The sequence below is a fragment of the Equus caballus genome, chromosome 7 (assembly GCF_041296265.1).
Source record: "Equus caballus isolate H_3958 breed thoroughbred chromosome 7, TB-T2T, whole genome shotgun sequence".
NCBI lineage: Eukaryota > Metazoa > Chordata > Mammalia > Perissodactyla > Equidae > Equus > Equus caballus.
In genome coordinates, this window is record NC_091690.1 from 25,986,980 (window position 1) to 26,006,418 (window position 19,439).

Below are 19,439 nucleotides of genomic sequence, written 5' to 3' on the forward strand. Positions count from 1 at the left end.
TAAGTAGCTTGCTACAGATCACGCAGCTCTGGCACTGGGCCAACCCAAGTCTTCCGCTTGGAGAACAGTTCTTGTCCCAGTCTTGCACATGCACGAGAAGGTCTACATAAAGACACACGCGTGTGCATGCACACGCACACGCACACCCTCCTCCTTCCTTTGACTCACCCATCGGTTCCCTTGGATACCTTTCCCAGTTCTCATGTAACAGTTTGTGGTGTATTCCATGTGACTGGATAGTGCTTTGTAACAGTTCGGAAAGTGTAAGGACGCCCACATGCGTGTGTGTGCACGCGTGCACTTAGTGTGTGTTCTCACTCCAACTGCACTGTAAGCTCCAAGGGCAACACTCCGTCTCCTCTTTCTTCTTTCCCTACCACATGGCTGGTGCACGATTCTGCAAAAAAACCTACTGGCGCCAGGTGCATGTTGCTGACTGACAGACATATATATTTCAGCCTGCAAGTCCCACAGGACGATAAACTGCCACATGAGGTGTTTGAGTTAGAACGGGGAGAGGAACTTACATTTATTAAAGGTTTACTACCACCTCTTGCTAGATGCTCTAAAATCCTGAAGACGATCCCACAAGGTAGGCACTGCTGCTCCCACCATACGGACGAGGAAGCTGTGCTGTGCTCACAGCCTCGGCCTCACTCTGATTTCTCACCGCAGTTCTTGGGAAACTCCTTTCCTAAATGCCATGCCAGAAGCCCGGCTGAGGGGGATGGTCTGGAGCAGTCCCAGTCAAAGGCAGAGGGAAGGACCAGCCGGCTTCTCCGTGCTCTTGATTCTGTCATTTGTTTTTTTTTAATACCTTGTCGAAGGGGGAGACTGAGGTTGAGTTTTCATTCGCCCTCCTCTTACCCTGTCCATCCTTCCTGGCACCCCTGGCTCTGGGGTGGGTATGTCAGTTCCTCATCCTGCAGGGGGGCCGGAGGGGGCTGGGGGAAGATGTGGACGTGCTCTGAAAATAGCATCTTCCCTGCCCGCCTCTCCTTCTGCTGTGCTCTCCAGATGTGTGATGTTCTCAGCTCGCCCTGCTGAGCTGTGCCCCAGGAAAGGTTCCCACACATCAGAGAGTGGTCAGTGGAGGGGGAGCGGGCAACGGGGCAGCAAGGGGGAATAGGGTGGGGAGGCAGCTGCAAGGGGCAGTTGGGGAGGGGTGTGAGTGACAGCCCAGGCACCCACTCCCCACCCCCGACGTGAGCAGAGCCCTGCCACCCTGGCAGAGAGATGGAGCGTGCACCGCCATATGGAGATGTTGGTCTGCATACATAGGGACTTGTCGCTTCCTGTCTGGCTCCCGGGCACCAGCCTCAGGAAGTCCTGAGGTGTGAGATGGGTACACTCGGCTTCTCCTCTCTGTGCCCGTTGTCTCCACAGTGGCCCTGATGTTCATCACCTCGCCCCAGTTACAGGGCTGCAGCAGCCTCCTTGCTCACCTCCTGGGTACCCCTCCTTCCCACAAATGTCAGATGAATCTTTCCAAGGTGCCACGTTACCCAAGTCTCTCTCTGGTGGCTCAGACACTGTCAGTGTCTGTGGACCTCCCTAACAAAGTAAAAGCTCAGCCTGAAAGCTCCCTCCACACCTGGCCCCAGAGCACTTTTAGGTCTTATTGCCCAGGAACTGTATCTGTGCACCCTCTGCTAGGGGCCACTCCCTGGAGTGCCCTGTGCCTTGCTCGGGCTCTGCCTTCACCCTTGCCCTGAATCTAGGCTCATTACCTTTCCATCTTCAAGACCTAGGTTAACGCAGCATCTGCGGGGACCAGAGAGATACTTACAGCCCTGTCGGTGGCTGCCCCTCCTTCTCTGCAGCCCTCCTCCTGCACGGAGGGTGAACTCCTGGGAGGCTGGCTGCAACCTGACTTTTCTCTCCAACTAGACTGTAAGCTTCTGAGGGCAGGACTCCTCCTTGTGGAAACCAGGATCAAAGATGACAGACCCAATGCCCTGGACAGGGCTGCCTCTCAAGAGGTGAATATAAAGCTCAGAGATTTGCTTTCCTGTACCTCACTTCAACTCACTCAACAACCATTTGCTGAGCATCTGCCACGTGACTGGGCACTGTACCAGATGCTGGGAAACGGCAGGGACTAGACTCAGACAACCTAGAGGAAAGGACAGCCAGCCAGCCAGGGACCATGTGCTGTGCTAGGGAAGACAGGAAGAGTCTGGAAGGCTTTGGGGGACAACAAACCTTGGATTTATGCTAAGATGAGATGAGATGTTGAGAGACGAGAGTTGGTGGGGAAGGGGAGTTGGGGAGGGTTGAATTCTCCAGAGTCTTTTTCATGTTTCATTTTAAAATTATTTTGAAAAGCTTATACAGGCCTATGGTATCGAATTCAAAAGGTACAAAGGGATCCAGAACAAGAAGTGTGTTTTCCTCTCGCTCCCACGGTGGAGCTACCCAGGTGCCATCTCAGAGGCACCCCTCCGGTGCCAGTTTCTCACGTACCTTCCAGAGACAGTCATGCAGATACAAACATGAACTCCTACAGCTCTTTATTGGCTTGGTTGCCTCCAGGCCTCTTGTCCCCTCTGAGGCCCCCTCCTTGCCATTCCTGCCACCTGACTGTGGGTCTCCTATTTCCCCAGAGACCCGGGGGTGCATTGTTCACTCTGCCGCACGGGACTTCACAGTGACAGGCAGCCTGACAGAAGCTAGCTTGGGTCCAAGAGGAGGGCTCTGGGAGAAATTCTAGGAGGAGGAAACTTAGATCTAAGCTTTTCCAGGGACTTCCATGTCCCAAGGACCCATTCTTGGCAAGGACCAGCTCTCTGATCCCCAGTCATCCTCAACATCCCAAACCAGGAGCGGCCAGATGACCCAGCCAAACCCATGATATCTCTGACCCCACAGACAGCCCCCAGCCCCTGGGCTTGGGGCCTTTAAATCAGACCACGCTGTGGACCTTGGTCCAGGAACAGTCCTGGAAAGAAGGGGGTGACACACCCTCCCCATCAGCTGGGGGTCCCTCTGTCTTCCCCCAGGTTCCTAGCCTGACTAGTATCCTTCCCTTTGGAAGCCACCGGGGCTTGTGCACTGGTGGGGGCTGGCATGTCTGCTTTAGATAGGCAGCCCTGAGGCCCAGGGGCTGTTCCACGAGAGGGGCACAGGCAGAGCACGTGGCCCAAGTGGCCGTGGCGGGCCCAGCCCACAGCCCACCTGATTTATTCTTGTATTCAATGTCGAAGCCCGTGATGATGCTGTTCCCGTCGAACCGCTGAGTCCAGCGCAGGTTCATGCTCCTGGCCTTCACCTCCCGGATCTCCAGCTCTGGGGGGTCGGGGGGCTCTGGGGTGTGGCAGGGGGAGGGGGTAGAAGTGAGGATGGCAGGGGAGAGCTTGGCCTCCTGCCTGACCCCAGAGAGGACCCAGGTCCTGCTGTACCCCTGGGAGTTGGCGTCACCTGTGGTCTACCCAAGGGCCCTGGAACCCCGGGGTTTGGACAGGGTGGCACGGGGCGGGGCTGGCAGCAGGGCTCAGAGGCAGAGAAGGGCCCGCTTGGTCTCCTGCTCTGTTCCCCTCCCTTTCTCGGCCGGGGAGAGGGCAGGCCCTTCCGGAGGGATTCCTCAGAGCTGGTGGCCTGAAAGTGGCAGAGCTTTCAACTTCTCCCAGCTTGCCTTTCCCTTCCCACCCTCCTCCAGGGTCTGGGCCCACAAACTCAGGCCCCCACTTCTGGAAGCAGCAATGTGCCCTCTAGGGACTGCAGCCATTGCCAACCTCGCTGCCTGAGGTCTGCGTGGAGGCACCCTCCTCGCCTGCTCTGGGCAGGGCGTGGGCAGACTCTTCCTCAGAGGCCATTGCTGTTGTCCTCCACCACGGTGTGGGTGATGTCCCTGCTCTTTAAGTGGAGTTAATGTCGGGTCCCTGGGTCCCTCGGGGAGGGGTTGGGAGTTGGGGGCAGGTGAGGGTACCTTGCACAGTGAGTTGGATCAAGCCCCGGTCCTCCCCATATGAGTTGATGGCGTGGCAGCTGAAGAACACAGAGTCCCCACGGTCAGCTGGCTTGAGCTAGGAGGTGGCCAGCAGGGGCAGGAGGATGGGGAGAGAGGGAGGAAATGGGGAGACTCTTTTAGAGCTGGTCTGCTGAAGGGAGCCCACTCTAGTGGGGATCAACCAGGCCATCTTCTTCAGGGAGAGGGACCCACCAGGGGCCTTGTCAAGAGCTCCTCTTCCTAGAAACTTCCAAGGATGGAAGCATGGAAGAGTCCATGCAGGGAAGGGCTGAAGGGTCCCAGGAGGGAGGAAGGGAGGGGTTGATGAGTCCAAGATGAAGGGAGGGGCTGAGGGGTCCCAGAAGGGAGGGAGGGAGGGGCTGAGTGGTCCCAGGAAGGAGGGATGGGCTGAGGGCTCCAGGAGGGAGGGGCTGAGGGGTCCCAGAAGAGAGAATGGAGACGGGGGGTTTTGGAAAAGAGGGAAGAGCTGAGGGTTCCACACATTTAACGGCTCTGGGGTTGTCAGAGAGGAGATATGGTGAGGTTCTAAGGCAGAGGTTCCTGGATGGAGAAGGGAAATAGCTAGGAAACGGGAGGTACTTTTTGGGGTGTGGGGAGGGGCTCCCAGACTCCCCATTTATTTCCACTGGCTGAAGATGTAGTAGCTGTGGGCTCCCCACCTTCTGCGAGTCGGGGTCCCCTTGAGACTGGGACGTGGGTGCTCACCTTCAGTGTGGAGACAACCTCGTCTCCGTTGTCCTTGGTGGTGATGGCATACCGCATGACGCGGTCAGGATCGATGACCGTGTCCCCCTTCTCCCAGCGGATGATGATGGGCCGCTCCCCCCGCGCAGTGCAGTTGAGCTCTTTGGCGTGGCCCTTGATGGCGATGGTGGTGTTGGGGTGGGAGGTGATCATGGCTGGGACTGTGGGGAGAGGAGGTGCAGGAGGCCCCAGTGAGGGGCGAGGCCAGCCTGGGGGACCACGTGCTGTGCAGAGGTCCCACCTCCGGCTCCCCCTCCCCACAGAGGGCCTCAGCCCGAGGAAAGGCTTAATAAAGGTTAAGGGGGCTATGGGAAACCCCACATGCCTGCCCCCTTTCTCCTCCCACCCACGATGGGGCAGCCTCCCTCTTCATCAGGGTTCTGACGTTGCATGGCCCCTTCTGGTGAAGCCAATGGACCCCATTTCAGAATGCTTTTTTTTTTTTTTTTTTTTTTTAAAGATTTTATTTTTTTTCCTTTTTCTCCCCAAAGCCCCCCGGTACATAGTTGTATATTCTTCGTTGTGGGTTCTTCTAGTTGTGGCATGTGGGACGCTGCCTCAGCGTGGTTTGATGAGCAGTGCCATGTCCGCGCCCAGGATTCGAACCAACGAAACACTGGGCCGCCTGCAGCGGAGCGCGCGAACTTAACCACTCGGCCACGGGGCCAGCCCCTCAGAATGCTTTAAAATGTATAACATACACAGAATTACAAAGGAAAGCAGATATATCGAAGTATGGTTAGACCAATACGAAAAACCTTCAAAAGCAAACTTTTGATATAGTCTATCACATATCAATCTATGTTCCTTCTCACTCTTCATCACTAAGAACTAGTGCGGGGTTATATTAGCACAATTCTGTAACAGTGTGAGCACGAGGACACGGTGAGGTATCTGCAACAGCTGTGACATGAAAATATCTGTGGATTCTATCCACGATAGTCACAGGAACTGTTACTGCCGGGGTTTGTTGCTTATGTTAAAATGGAAGAAATATTGAATTTCAGTTAGAAGTTAGCGTAGAAGAGATGTGATTTTTATAGAGCCCCTGAATCGAATCCACAGATGTCCTGCTCCATCTCTGGACCCCAGGCTAGAAGTCCTCCACTGGGCCTTTGCTTTGTGTCTCTGCACAGCAGTCAGCTGGTTACCCCTTCCCACAGCTGAGAAACTCCTCTGTTCTTCCAGAAAAAGTGCAACAGAAAACGTGGATCGCAGGGCCATCATTAAGATCTCACCCCCTCAGCCCCCCACCCACTGCTGACCTGAGAAAATCATCACAAAACAACCAAGGCCCTGGCTGGCATCAGAGACCCCTCTCACTGCCCCGACAAGAAGCGTTTCCAGCCTGACCCTCCTCTGGGCCTGAGCAACCCAGCCGACAGACAGCAGGAGGAGGGTAGGGGCTGAGGGGAAGATGGTGCCGGCTGCCAGTGAAATCCTGTCCCCTTTCTCCTCCATCCAACTCAACAAACACGCATTCAGCACCTACGCCATGACACGGTACTGCGCCAGGCTTGGGGGATACTCCTGACACGAGATGGGGGAGGGGAGGCCTGAGCCACACGAAAATGAGGAAAATCCGATGAGAGTTTCACCAAGGTACTGGGAGAAATTAATTTTGACTGAGGTGTGTCTGGGAAGGCACCGTCTATCCATCCAACAAGCATTCCCTGAGCACCGACTCCGGGCCAGGGCTCATGCTGGGTTCTGGAGCTGACAGTGAACAGGGCAAACCTGATCTCGGGGGCTTTCACTGTGGTGGTGAGAATGGACAAGAAGACCAGCAAGTCCAGGAAAGAGTGGTAAGTACCATGCTAGGAGGAACACACAGCACCTGACATGGCATCACCTAAATGGGGGTCAGAGAAAAGGGCACCCCAGGCATTGGAACCTGCTGGAGCAAAGGCTCAGAGGGAGCAACACGCAGGGCAGGCCTGGAGAGGTAAGTGCTCTGACGCACCTGGAGGACTGTCCTTGTCCTGCCTCTTCCTTACCACTGCCCTGGGGAAACGTGCCTCTTGGAGTACAGGCCCCCAGTGGCTCTCGTCTTGGGAGGAGAGCCCATTAGCTATCCTGGAGACGGGGGGCGCTGTGGTGGACTGCAAGAATCAGACACCATCCCCCATCTCCCTCCTCACATTGAGTTCTGCAGAGCAGAGACCCTGCTCCCCACACCCCATCACCGGCCTGCTTGGGTGATGGTGCAAGAGGGAGCTCTGTCTTCTCTCTTCTCATGACCTCCCTGCCCCCGGGCTCCCCTCGGGGCACCGCGTCCCTGCTCCACTTCAGTGGCTGGCCCTTTCTCTCCCTCCCAGAGTCCTCAGGATTTCTCTCCCCTCCAGTTTTAAAGACCTACCAAGACAATGTTCTCCCCAGCAGACTCTCCAGGGTCATCTGACTTCTAAGGCCAAATAAGCCTTCAGTGAAAGTAAGGAAGGCATGGAGCTGTGACAGTGCCACCGGAGATGTCAGTCAGTGGGTGAGGAGACTTTTGGAACAGGTGTGGGTGATGAAGGGTGGCTTCCGGTGTCCCTGAAGTCACATCGTGAAGCCAGCCACCTCCTCCACCTTCTGTCATGCGGGACTGGATACCGAGGGCAGCCCTGGCCCCAGCCCCTGAGCCAGCATCTCAGAACATCCCCAGCCCCAGCTCATCAAATAATGAAGCAGATAAATTTTATAATGCACGGCATTACACCAGGATATACAATAAAATCCAAAAGACAAATAACGAGGTGCAAGTTATAATGAAGAAAAAGCCTGCAGTCAGAGACATCTGAGTATGAATTATTGACTAAGGTTTTACACGCTCAAGGATGTGCGGAGGAATATTTTTCCATCAAAGATTTGCATAATTCACTCGTATAAACCTGGGTGGAATATAGAGTAAGATTTTACATCAACAAGTCGGGCCTTGCATTGCAGATGCCTCCATTTTTCCTGGAGGATTGAAATGCGGGGGTGTGGGGCGAGAGGCCGGTGGGCTGTTTCTGCTCTCCCAGCAATGACTGGGCAGAGACTGGGGCCGGGCACCGCCGGGCTGGCTGAGCCCTGAGGCCCTGCTCCTGGAGGCTGCTGCTGAAGCCACAGAGGTGGGGGCGGGGGGATGTTCATGCAGGGGTGTGTGTGTGCGCGCGTGCGTGTGTGTGTGTGTGTGTGTGTGTGTTTGTGTGTGAATAGGGGGTGGGAGCAGGGTCAAGCCCCAGCCTAGGTCAGAGGTTTGAGGAAGGGAGGGGAAAGGAAAAGTCTTTGGTAGAGGAACTTCAAGGCTCTGCACTAGAGCGAAAAATTTGCAGAATATCCCTGTTCTGTTCTCCAGCAGGGCTGTACTAACCTGTCTGGGGCCTGTGTGTCAACTATAAAGGCACTCCTCTGGCTGGATAAAAACTGATGCTAGGAGCCACAGCGTGGCCAGTGGAACAGGGACTGGGTTGCAGACTCCACTTGCCCCTTAGGCCATGTACCTTTGAGCAGTGCACAACCTGCACTTCCATATATGCCAGTCTCACCTCAGGGAGCTTGTCTTCCCAATCAAGTTTGTTCGAAGAGACAGACACAGGGGTAACCAGAGATCCTGGATGGGTCTCAGAGCCCACTTGGTCCTTCAGACCCGAGTAGAGTAACAACCACGTCCAGGGCCTATAGTGGGCTCACTTCATTTCCTACCAGCTGGCTGCTTGTTATGGCAATGAGCCCCACACAGCACAACCCACCACTCTCCTCACAGCCCCACACCTCAGGGCAGGTTCGGGGGACCCATCCATGAAGAAGAGGAGATTGCTTCTGCGGCCCGGGCAGATATGGGTTCTACTGCGTCTCTACCAGCTCTGCGGCTTTCAACACAGCTTGCTTAACTTCCCTGAGCCTCAGGTTCATCACCTGTGACATGGCCGTCTACCCTGCAGAGTTGTTACAGGGGCAGAGTCCACATATGTAAAGTGTCTGCCATGTAGCAGCTGCTCAAAAACATGGGTACTTGGGGCTGGCCCGGTGGCGCAGCGGTTAGGTTTGCACGTTCCACTTCGGTGGCCCGGGGTTCGCCGGTTTGGATCCCGGGTGCGGACATGGCACCACTTGTCAAGCCACGCTGTAGTAGGCGTCCTACATAGAAAGTAGAGGAAGATGGGCACAGATGTTAGCTCAGTGCCAGTCTTCCTCAGCAAAAAGAGGAGGATTGGCAGCAGTTAGCTCAGGGCTAATCCTCCTCAAAAACAAAAAAACCAAACATGGGTACTGACTGGCCCCACCCCAAGGCTCTCATATTCCTCTGCTGTTCCAAGGAAAGTATCAGATAAATGCACCCACACCTTAAGAAGTTCCTTGCCAGGCTATTCCACAGAATCACAGAGCCCTACAGTTGCAGAGCCCAGATAATGTTCCATATAGTAGCCACTAGTCACCTGCGGCCACTGGACACTTGAAACGCGGCCAGTGCACACTGAGATGCACTATGGCGGTACGACACACACTGGATTTGAAAAACACAGGAAGAGGGAAAAGAAGGGAAAACATCTCATTAATAACTTTCATATCAATTACATGTTAATATTTTAGATGAATTAAGTTAAATAAAATATACTATTACAACTAATCTCACATGTTTCTTTTTACTTTTTTGAGCTTGTGACGACTAGAAGATTTTGGTTACATATGTGGCTCATGTTTCGTTTCTGTTGAATGGCACAGGCACAGATCATCTACACGGACCCTTCCCTTTACAAACGAAGAAACTGAGGCCACAAGGGGATGAAATTTGCCTGCAGTCTCACTGCTGGGAAGCACAGTGCATCTTCAAGGTGGACAGGTGTGGCAATGCTTGCCACATAAAGCTCTAACACTGACGGTGGGAGGTAAGGCGACACTGGGAGAACTAGTTCCCAGCTTTTTAGGACTTCCAGTTACACGCTCCAGACAACTCATGAAACATGACGTCTTGTTCTGGGCACTCTGCTTGACGGCGGACATGACCAATCTGGGGTGTGACCAGGAAGCTGGGCAGACTTCAGACCGTGCCGTGTCAAGAGTGGGTGAAAAGTGGGAATGCACGACCTTCAGGGAGTGGGTGGGGGGCCATGGCACAACAGCTCTTTGCAAAGGGGGAAGCACAGACCTTCCATTCGGCCTAAGAAGGAATTTTCCAGTGTTTTTTGCTGGTTAGGGAAAGAACTGCAGTGGGAGGCCGAGAGTGTCTGCACTAGAGCTGGATAGCTGGGGTCATGGCAGAAAAAAACACTCAAAGGGATCGGAGGCTTTGGGCCCCGGGGGCGTCTGGGTCTCTGGAGAGAGGAAAAGACAGTCTGAGATGCCAGCTCGCTGTTTTGGGAGGCGACTCCGTGACTCAGCATACTCTCCTCGCATATGGGGGTCTTTAGCCCCCTGTCCTGGGCAAGAAGCAGAGAACTCACCTCCTCTCTTCTCCCCGCCCTTCAGTCTTCCTGTCAACAACGGCACAGAGAACTCTGCCACCGTGCCGCTCCCCCAGGCCAGGCCCCGGTGCCCTCCTGCGCCCACACACTGGGGGCCTCAGCCCTCCTGGCTGCTGTACAGATGGGCTCAGTGAGGCAGCACCCCACCAGAGGGGACCCCAGGACGGCGGTGTCCCGCCCCATCTGCTCTCCTCTTCCCTCCACCTCCCTCTTGCTTCTTGCCCTGGACCACAAGGTCTGTCCGCTCTACTGAATCTCAGCAATAACACAACTGAACCTTCACCGCACCGAGACCTGGCTGTGCCCCAGAGGGCTTCCGGGGTTGAAGGCAGACCCCAAGAATTCCTTGGAGACATGTCCGTGTGCAGTCACCTGCAGGAGCACAGATACACACACACACACACACACACACACACACGCACTCTTGTGGTTACTTTTTACTGGAACTTACCATGGACCACGAGCTGGCAGTATTCCATTCCTTTACACGAATTAACTCCAGGGAGGCAGGCATTGTTATTATTCCCCGGTCCAAAGCCCAGGTCCCAGTGTATTTCTTGATTAATCTCCACGGCCTCGCTGTGCCCTGACACCCATGATGGAGCAGGCAATAAGGATGCTTTCGCCTCTTGGCTCATCGCTCCGTGATCTCCCCCGACCACAAACATGAGAAGTCAGCCTTATTATCCCTATTTTTCAAATAAGGGGACCAAGGCTTCCAGAAGGCAGTTCCTCCCTCTACTTTAAGCCTGTGCTACTGTGGGGGCAGGGGCTGGCAACCTCTCGCTGTCTGTCTGTCTGCTCCGCATGCACGCAGTGTCTGGCTTTGGGAAATGGAATTTGGCCGTCACCAAAAAGCTGTGGCTTCTCTGTTCGGGCAGCCTCAGCGGGCCACTCCTAGGGCAGGCATCAGGGACTGCAGCTTTAGGGGTGCAGGCAGGAGAGCCGGGGAGGGGCGGGCATCGTACGCACAGGGCTGAGTTCTCCATGGCAAGTGCTAACAGCAGCCACAAAGGCAACACGACTCTCCAATAGGCTTTCCCGAGCTGCAACTTCTCTGCTTTCCCGCAGTGTAATTCAATTAACAGCCAGGAAAACCTAATTTCTTTGTACCAAGTGGGGGGGTGCAGGGGAGATTCACTGGGACTTGGGAACAGGAGGGGCTGGGCCCAGGGGCATCAAGGAGACCCATGTGGGTGAGCCACTCTGAAATACACAGCTTCATCCAATCCAGCGCCTTTAGGTGGGGAGGGTGGGGCTTTTGCCTGAGGTCCTGTGGCCGGTCCTGTTCACGGCTTTACAGCCCCAGCGCCTGCTGCGGTGCGTGGCACTGCGCATGGCCAAATGGGGGCAGACCCTGGTAGAGGCCAAAGGGGCTTCGTGACGACTTCCAGGATCCTTCCCTGATAGCCCACGTTACCTGCCTCTCCTCTGGGTCTCGAGCATCCCTGACATGGCGCATGTCATGCTGCAGTGTCTCTGTCAGCGAGACTCCAGGGTACAGTATCTCGGTTTCAGATTTAGCACGGATTTATGGGAAGAGGGAAGGCTCCCAAGCGCTGGGCGCCTCTCCTGCTCACCCCGGCGTCCCGGGTCAGCCTGCCTTGGTCCACAGTTAGATTCACTCCAGGTCAGGAAGGAGCCCCCCAGGGTTTTGGTGCTCAGACCACTGCCTTAGAGCTGTGCAGAAACCCCTGATCTCCTCCTCCGGGTTGTGATGGGGCCTTATTGGCAGGTGCCACGGAGTGGAGAAAGGCCCCGGTCACAGCGGAGCCACCCCCGCCCCTCGCTCCCGGGCCCTCTGGGGGCAGCAAGCCGAGGGGAGAGGAAATCAATTTCAGAAACAAGACAGTTGTCAGAATCCGATGTAACCGGTTCCCGTCTGTGAAATTACTCGCAGGCCGGCTCCTGTCACCCCCGAGGTCCTGCCCGCACCAGCTGCTATTTACATTTTAATTTGACGTGAGAGGCTGATAGATTTTTAAAACACCACAAGACAGCTCTGCTTCCTCGCTCTCTCCCAGCATCCACAGACTTTCCGGCCAGCCCCCAGGCTTGGAGATGGACTTCTAGGGCCCCTAGATTCTGCCATGGGAATCATAAATTCCTCACCTACTTGGCCCCTTCTTTGCTCCTTCAGCTCTCCCCTTCTCTGGGGTCCCACCTCCTAAGCTGGAGTGGGCCTGATCCTTGCAGTTTGCACAGCACCAAAGCATCTTTTTCAAGGAGCTTCATTTTTGTTAAGAAGATAGTGTGGGGTCTATTAGCCCCTACAATACCAGTGAGGAAATGGAGGCTCAGAGAGGCTGAGGGGTTTGTTTAAGGTCACACAGCCTGTGAGTGGCAGAAAGGAGACGAAGCCCCCAGTCTCCTGACAATTCACCAGCACCCTTTCCTCTGGTTTCAGTCCAGCCTTCTCCTTCTGCCTGGTTCATTTTTCTCCCATCCTGGGCTTCGTCCCAGGAGTGGGAAGCTGGGTGGGAAGGATGTAATGTGGATGAATCCCAGGGGGAGTACAGAAGGAGGCTGAAGACTGGGAGAGAGCTGGACTGACAGGGCCAGGAGGCCAGTCCAGCGCAGGCTGGGGCTGGGGTGGGAGTTACGGGGGCTGTGAGTCGGGCTTTGTCTCTGTCTTCCTCCCTCTCTTTTGCCTGGTGATTGGAGCTCAGCTGGTGTTTCTGACAAGTCCCCAAGTCACCAGGGAGGGAAGATTCAGTTATGAATACCCAGAGGAGAGGAGCAGTGTGTGTGGGAAGGAGAAAGCGGAAGAAATAGGATGGGAACGCCACTGGCTGTTGGGAGAGGCCTGATAAAATGCAAAAGAGCCATGGAATGTTCCAGGGCTCTTCCAGAAGGAAGCCTGGGGCACATCTTTACCCCATTCACAGGCATGAGTACTGAATAATCATCGTAGTTCACATTAGGGAAGGCTTGCTGTGTGCCGGGCTCTGTTCTGCATTCTTTTACGCGCATTTAACTCACTTAACACCCTTACTTTTCTTCCCACTTTACAGATGGGGAGACTGAAGCTTAGAGAATTGCCGAAGGTCACACAGCTAGTAAGTGGCAGAGACAGAACTCCATCCAGGGCGCCTGTGGTTTTATCCACCATGTGACACTGGTCAGAGAAGGGCTGTAGACAGGGGAGAGGGGAGCCAGGAATGAGTGCAAAGAGCGGAGCTTCTCCGGAGAGAAATGTGCCAAATTTGGGGGGAAGAAGCTTGATCCGGGAATCAGGAGACCAAAGGATGAGGGTATTCTCTTCGTCTAGGCGGGTGGCCTGGGGGAGGGGCTGACGAGGTTCTCAGGCTTGGCGACACAGAATTACCAGGGAAGCTTTAAAAACATCTTATTGCACAGACCCCACCCCCAGAAGCTCTGATTTAATTGGGCCAGGGTGGGGCCTGGGCATCAGGGTTCCTGAAGAATCTCCCAGCCCAGGTGATTCTCACACATAGTCTGGAGCAGGAACCACAGGGCTGGGTGACCCTCCTCTTCCGCATCCCACTCCAGTAGGTGCACTCTGGTCCTTCCTCTGCTCAGGCAGGACGACCTCAAAGCCAATATGATTAGAAGAAGGGCAGCAAAGTTATGGTGTTCCATCCCCAAGGAAGGAACTTTTTCAGGAAGTCCTTCTGAGAGTCTAACTAAGATCTCTCTAGGAGTTTCAAAGAGCTTTTCGCTAAACAGGATGCTCTCTCCAGACATGCTAAAATGCTTTTCTGGATGTCCTCCTCCTGGCCTTCTGGAGGAGGCTTTTCCAGGGCACAGCTGACGCCCTGAAGGCTCTTGAGAGCTCTGCAGACCCACCTTCTCAGGGGAGAAGAGAGCCTCCCAGCTGGCTCCGAGGCCTCACTTCCTTTTGTTTCTGAAAGGATTACACGCACCCATTGGAGGTGAGTGGGCCCCTCCCTCCTCCCACCCCAGCCCACTCCCCTCCCACCCCCAAAGGCTTGTGTCTCTGCTCCTTGTTAACAAGATCCTGACAAGAACTGTGGCCCTGTTTGGCCGTGTGAGATAAGCCACCACAAAGGGGCATTGTTGGCACGTTGGGTGGTGGGCCTGGGGCGGGCTGGGCAGCTGGCAGCAGCTCCAGGCTTCCCCCGGGAAGGGCGGGTGGGGGGGGGGTCTTCTGGTGCTGGCTTTGTTTTCCCTTCTTAAAGAGCCAGGGCCGTGGCGTTGTTAATTTGATTGCGCCCACTTCGGCTTCTTGTCTCCCCTGATTAGCCAAGCTCCACCTGAAGCATGAGATTAATTCAAATTGCATGGAAGCAATCAGCCTCAGCTCTGAGGGGGGTGGGCAGTGCCTGGGGAGCTGGGGGCCCAAGGGACCCTAGCTGTCTACTGCCTGCGTACGTGGGGAGCAGAGTGGGCAAGAACAGTGGGTGTGTGAAGGAGGGGTGGCATGGGCCACAGAGAATGGTGGGGACCTTTGAGACTCAGACTGCACACCTGTTTCTGCTGCATGGTGGTCCCAGCTGAGACCCTCAAACTCAGCAGGCCTTGCTTTCTCCAGCTGTAAAGTGGGATCAGTCTGTGAGTGGGAGGGGACAGTATTTCCACCTGAAGCTTCTCCCCCTGCCTCTGGTCTTCTACTCTCCGCAGAATGTTGGAAAAATGATAGTAACAATGAAAATAGCTAAGGTTCATTGAATGCTTATTAGTGCCATGCACCCTGGTTAATGCTTTCCATGAATTATCTCATTATGTCCCTCTCCGCCCTCCACAGCTCTGGGAGGTGGGAAGCATTTTTATTCCCCTTTTAGAGATCAGAGAACACTCAACTCTGAGCTGACCTGGAACATCAGAATCCTTTCAGAAACAAAAGGAGACAATGCCATCTTTCTTTAATTACTTGGAAAGTGCTTCCGGGTCATCGCTGTGAATACCCCAGAGCTGTGGTCGGCAAACTTTTTCTGTAAAGGGCCGGATAGTAAACATTTTAGGCTTTGCGGGTCATAGGTCTCTGCTGCTATGACAGCTCTGCCGCTGCGGCTCGAAAGCAGCCATGGACAATAGGATCTGAAGATCGGGCGTGGCTGGGTTCCAGCAAAACAGGTGTCTGGCCAGATTTGGGCCCAGGCTTGGTTTGCTGACCCTTGTCCTAGAGTTCAGTGCACAGGAGAGGTTGGGCTCGTCGACTCTTAACCAAGAAGGAGTATCTGGTCAGGAGACTTGGAGGCATTCAGACAAGGGCAGTTGTGGGATGCTGGAAAGGAGAGTATTTCAGCTTCCAGAGTTCTAGAAAGCATGAAGTTAGCGGTAAGAAATCACTGGGCCTGGGGACTGCTGTGGGTTGAGTTGTATCCCTCCCAAAATTATGTCAAGTCCTAACCCCTGGTACCAGTGAATGGGACCTTATTGGGAAATAGGGTCTTTGCAGTTGTAATTAAGATAAGCTGAGGTTTTATGGGAGTAGGATGGGCCCTTAACCCAATATGATTGGTGTCCTTATAAAAAGAGAAGAGACACACACAGAGGGAAGATGGTGCCACGTGATGATGGAGGCAGAGACTGGAGTGACACATCTACAATCCAAGGAGCCCCAAGGACTCCTGGTCCCGGAAGAGGAAAGGAGGCGCTCTTCCCTGGAGCCGTCAGAGCGTGCACAGACCTGCGGACACCTTGAGTTTGCATTTCTACCTCCCAGAACTGTGAGAGAATACATTTCTGTTCTTTTAGTCCACCCAGCTTGTGGTACTTTGTTCCAGTGGCCCCAGGAAAGACTACAAGGTTCCAGTGAGTGACACAGGCTCTCTGCGTAGACTGCCCAGGAGCACAGGCCACAGCCGCTCGGCCACGGGCTGGAGGGGGCTTCCTAAGATGGGAAGTTGTGTGGGCTTCCCTCTCCCTCCTCCTTGGGGAGCTTCACCTTCTGTTACACTCCCAGCCCCATGGACAGGCTGGCAGTAGGCAAGCAGGTGCAGGAGTGTGCAAGGGCCACACTCCCCTACCCCCAGCACCTTCTGCCCCAGCACCTGGTCCAGGGATGGGCACTCAGCGGGTACTCAACAGCTATCGAATAGTGAATGAACAGTGGCAGGCCTGGACGTGAGCAACGTGAACAGATTTCCTTCAGAATCTCAAATTTGCCATGTCCCAAGTCTCCGCAGAACTGAGAGGGCCAGATAGAAGCCTGGTGTCCTGGGCTGGTGGCCCTGAGGACCGCACAGGGATTGGGGTGGGGGGGGGCCTGGGCTTCTGGGAGAGTCTCCACTCAGCCCACCAGTCTTATCCTTTCTGGCCCAGGACCGGACAGCTGCCAGTCACACAAGGAACCCTGAGTCACCTTAGGGCTGTGGGAACTGTAGGGTCATCTGGCCTAGCACACTGCTCTAGGCAGAAAGTCTGGCAGATGTCAGCAGTGTCCAGCTGCCTCAGGGCACCTCCATCACCCCCACCTTGACATGGCCAAAGCACACATGCCACCTCTGCACTCTATTTCTATTGGTAACCATCATACTCCTCATCTCTCAGCCTTGAGTCCTTGACTTTCCTGGCTCCTTGGTCCAACTCCTCATCAAGGCTGGTACTTTTACTTTCTTTTTTTTTTCTTGGTGAGGAAGATTGTCGCTGAGCTAACATCTGTGCCAATCTTCCTCTATTTTGTATGTGGGACACCTGCCACAGCATGGCTTGATGAACAGTGTGTAGGTCCGTGCCCAGGATCCGAACCCATGAACCCCGGGCTGCAAAAGGAGAGTGCACAAACTCAACCACTACACCACTGGGCCGGCCCAGGGCTGGTACTTTTTCTTTCACAATGCCTCTTAGATTCCCGCTTTCTCTCCATTCCCTGCTCAAGATCCTAGTACCACGTCCAGGCTTCGGTGCCACTGTTTCCACACAACCTCACCCCTAATCGCCAGCTGCCACCCTCCCATTAGGCATTCTCCTCTGCCTCCCACACAGCCTGCCGACCCCAGGGTCTTTGCTCATGCTGCTCCTTCCACCTGAATGCCCTCCTTTCTTCCCTTTGCTTGTCCACACACTACCTGTTCTTCAAGGCTCAACCTGAGTCCCACTCCTCTGGAGAGCTCAGTCTGACCAGGTCTGCCCACACTCGGGTTTGCCTTCTCTGCCAGACCTTTTAGGACATGAGCGAGCCTTGTTTCTTGAAGGTTGGTTCCCCTTCCTAACTAGTCTGTAAGTTCGTTGAGGGCAAGGGCGATCATTTAATCTTCCCGTTCTCTCTCTCAGACCTTGACGCCATGCCGGACACGTGGGGGCTACTCAGGAAGTACCGGTCTATTGCTTGACTGATCCGACAATTTATCTGTCCCTGCTGTTCAGAGGGGCTTTGATCATAATTGGGGGAGTGGTTCCGGGCTCCCCACTTGGGGCAGGCTCTGGAGGCACTGCTGTAGCTCTTTGCCCGCATTTCCTTATCTAGGGAACTGAGGCTCCCAATGATACCCCTGACTCCTTTGTGTCTTGAAATGTTTACTGGTACCTTTTCCTCAATTGCCGTGTATGATGCATGTAATTTTGGTTTCCATCAGATCCGCTGGGGCCAAATGCAGGGAAAGCCCTGAATGACGTCTTAGAGCTCAGATCCTGCTGGGAGCTCTTCTGTGCTCACGGTCATGGGGACTGCCTGAAGGGGTGGTGGGGAAGTGGTGGGGATGCTCTTTATGCCATCACTGCCCCCAGCCTCTAAGAAGGAGATAAGGGCCCAGATAAGCCCCTCGGGACAGGCACTCTTTTTTTTTTTTTGAGGAAGATTAGCCCTGAGCTAACATCTGCTGCCAATCCTCCTTTTTTTGCTGAGGAAGTCTGGCCCTGAGCTAACATCCGTGCCCATCTTCCTCTACTTTATATGGGGGACACTTGCCACAGCATGCCTTGCCAAGCGGTGCCATGTCTGCACCTGGGATCTGAACCAGTGAACCCCAGGCCGCCAAAGTGGAACGTGCGCACTTAACTGCTGTGCCACCGGGTCAGCCCCAGGACAGACACTCTTAACTTGGGAGTGGAGGTTGCATGGGCAGGTGCATTCTTCCTATCCCTTCAATAAAGTCTCCCCGCTGGTCAGGGGGCCTGGCCTGTTACGGTGCTGGGAGGGAGTGGGGCTGGGGTGGGCAACTGGTCCACACGGAGACTGTTTTATTCTACCTGAGAACCTTTGCACAAAGGTCCCTTTTGGGGCTGGGTTTGGGATGGGATGTGACTTGCTCCAATGATACTGTTGGCCTCTTGAGGTCAGAAAGATCTCCTACGTTTCTCTGGTTCAGACTCGTCTTTATCTTTTCTATAAAATCCTGAAACACCAAGGGCTCCAGCTCCTGAAAGGGAGGTCCTGGAACGGAGGACACAGACCCTGCTGGGTCTCCAACGGCCCCACTTGTTAAGCTCTGTTAATGCCGTAAGGGCTGAGGGAAAGGGAGAGAAGGATTGTGGTTTCTCTCTCACAGGAGCAAACGGAGCTCCAGGGAGAGGGAGTGACCGACCCCAGGTGACCCAGGGTGTAACAGGGGACACTGGACAAGAAATCAGGACTCCCATCTCCCTGGCCAGGGCCTTCCTGTCCCCTAAGCCATCTACTCATTTCGGCCACTCTGGGTCCTGTGGAGGGTGGGTCAGCCTGGGCTGGCCCCTGGCTGCAGCCCTCGTGGTGGGGGTTCAGTGGAAGCCATAGGAGTGGGTCTGGCCTGGTGAGAGGATGTGTCCAGCCTCTCTGCTCACATGTGTTTGATGAAGCAGGAGACAAAGTGTCACTCCTTACTCTATGAAGTCTGAAAATCAATAAGGCCAAAGGCCAGCTGGATAATCGTCACCATGGAAATCATGGCAGTGCCTCATTCCCCCCTCTCTCCCTCCCGCCCTTCTCCACCAGAGGCTGGGGGACAGCTCCCAGGCCTGCAGAGGAGGCCCCAGCTTGGCACAGGCCAGGATGGGGCTTTCTGAGCCGCTTTGAGGCTGAGCAGGTGAGGCTGATCGATGACTACCACGTGGGTGGAGAGAGTGATTAACTTGCTCCACAGGTGTGGCAGGGCCAGCGTCAGCCCCAGGCCGGTGTGGCTCAGAGGCCAGGCCTCAGCCCTGCTCTGCTGCCCGTCACTCCGCCTTGCTGCCTCCTTTCTTCACTATTTGCAGATCCAGCAGCGTCTCTCCCACCCACCCCTCACCCCATCAGGGGGACTCATAAGGGCAGAGGGGAGTGCCAGGGGGGTGACCTGCGACCCCATGTATGATGAGACTGGACCTGTGGACTGGGGGTCAGTCAGCCTGTCAGTCCCTGGCAAGGTAGGCCAAGGTGGGCAGAGACCTGTGCTGAGCTGGATGCCAGAGCTGGG

At 54.9% G+C, this 19,439-nt stretch overlaps 1 protein-coding gene across 5 annotated transcripts in view; it reads right to left on the reverse strand.

Moving 5' to 3' along the window:
• The window catches only part of DSCAML1 (DS cell adhesion molecule like 1), a 339,853-nt gene that overhangs the window by 45,195 nt on the left and 275,219 nt on the right, over nucleotides 1–19,439 (reverse strand). For all 5 annotated transcript variants that reach the window (XM_070272833.1, XM_023644895.2, XM_023644893.2 and 2 more), the window contains 3 exons: nucleotides 4,676–4,875; nucleotides 3,929–4,025; nucleotides 3,178–3,306 (listed from right to left, as the gene is read on the reverse strand). In XM_070272833.1, the coding sequence (XP_070128934.1) occupies nucleotides 3,178–3,306; nucleotides 3,929–4,025; nucleotides 4,676–4,875 (426 nt within the window). The remainder of the gene's footprint in view (nucleotides 1–3,177; nucleotides 3,307–3,928; nucleotides 4,026–4,675; nucleotides 4,876–19,439) is intronic.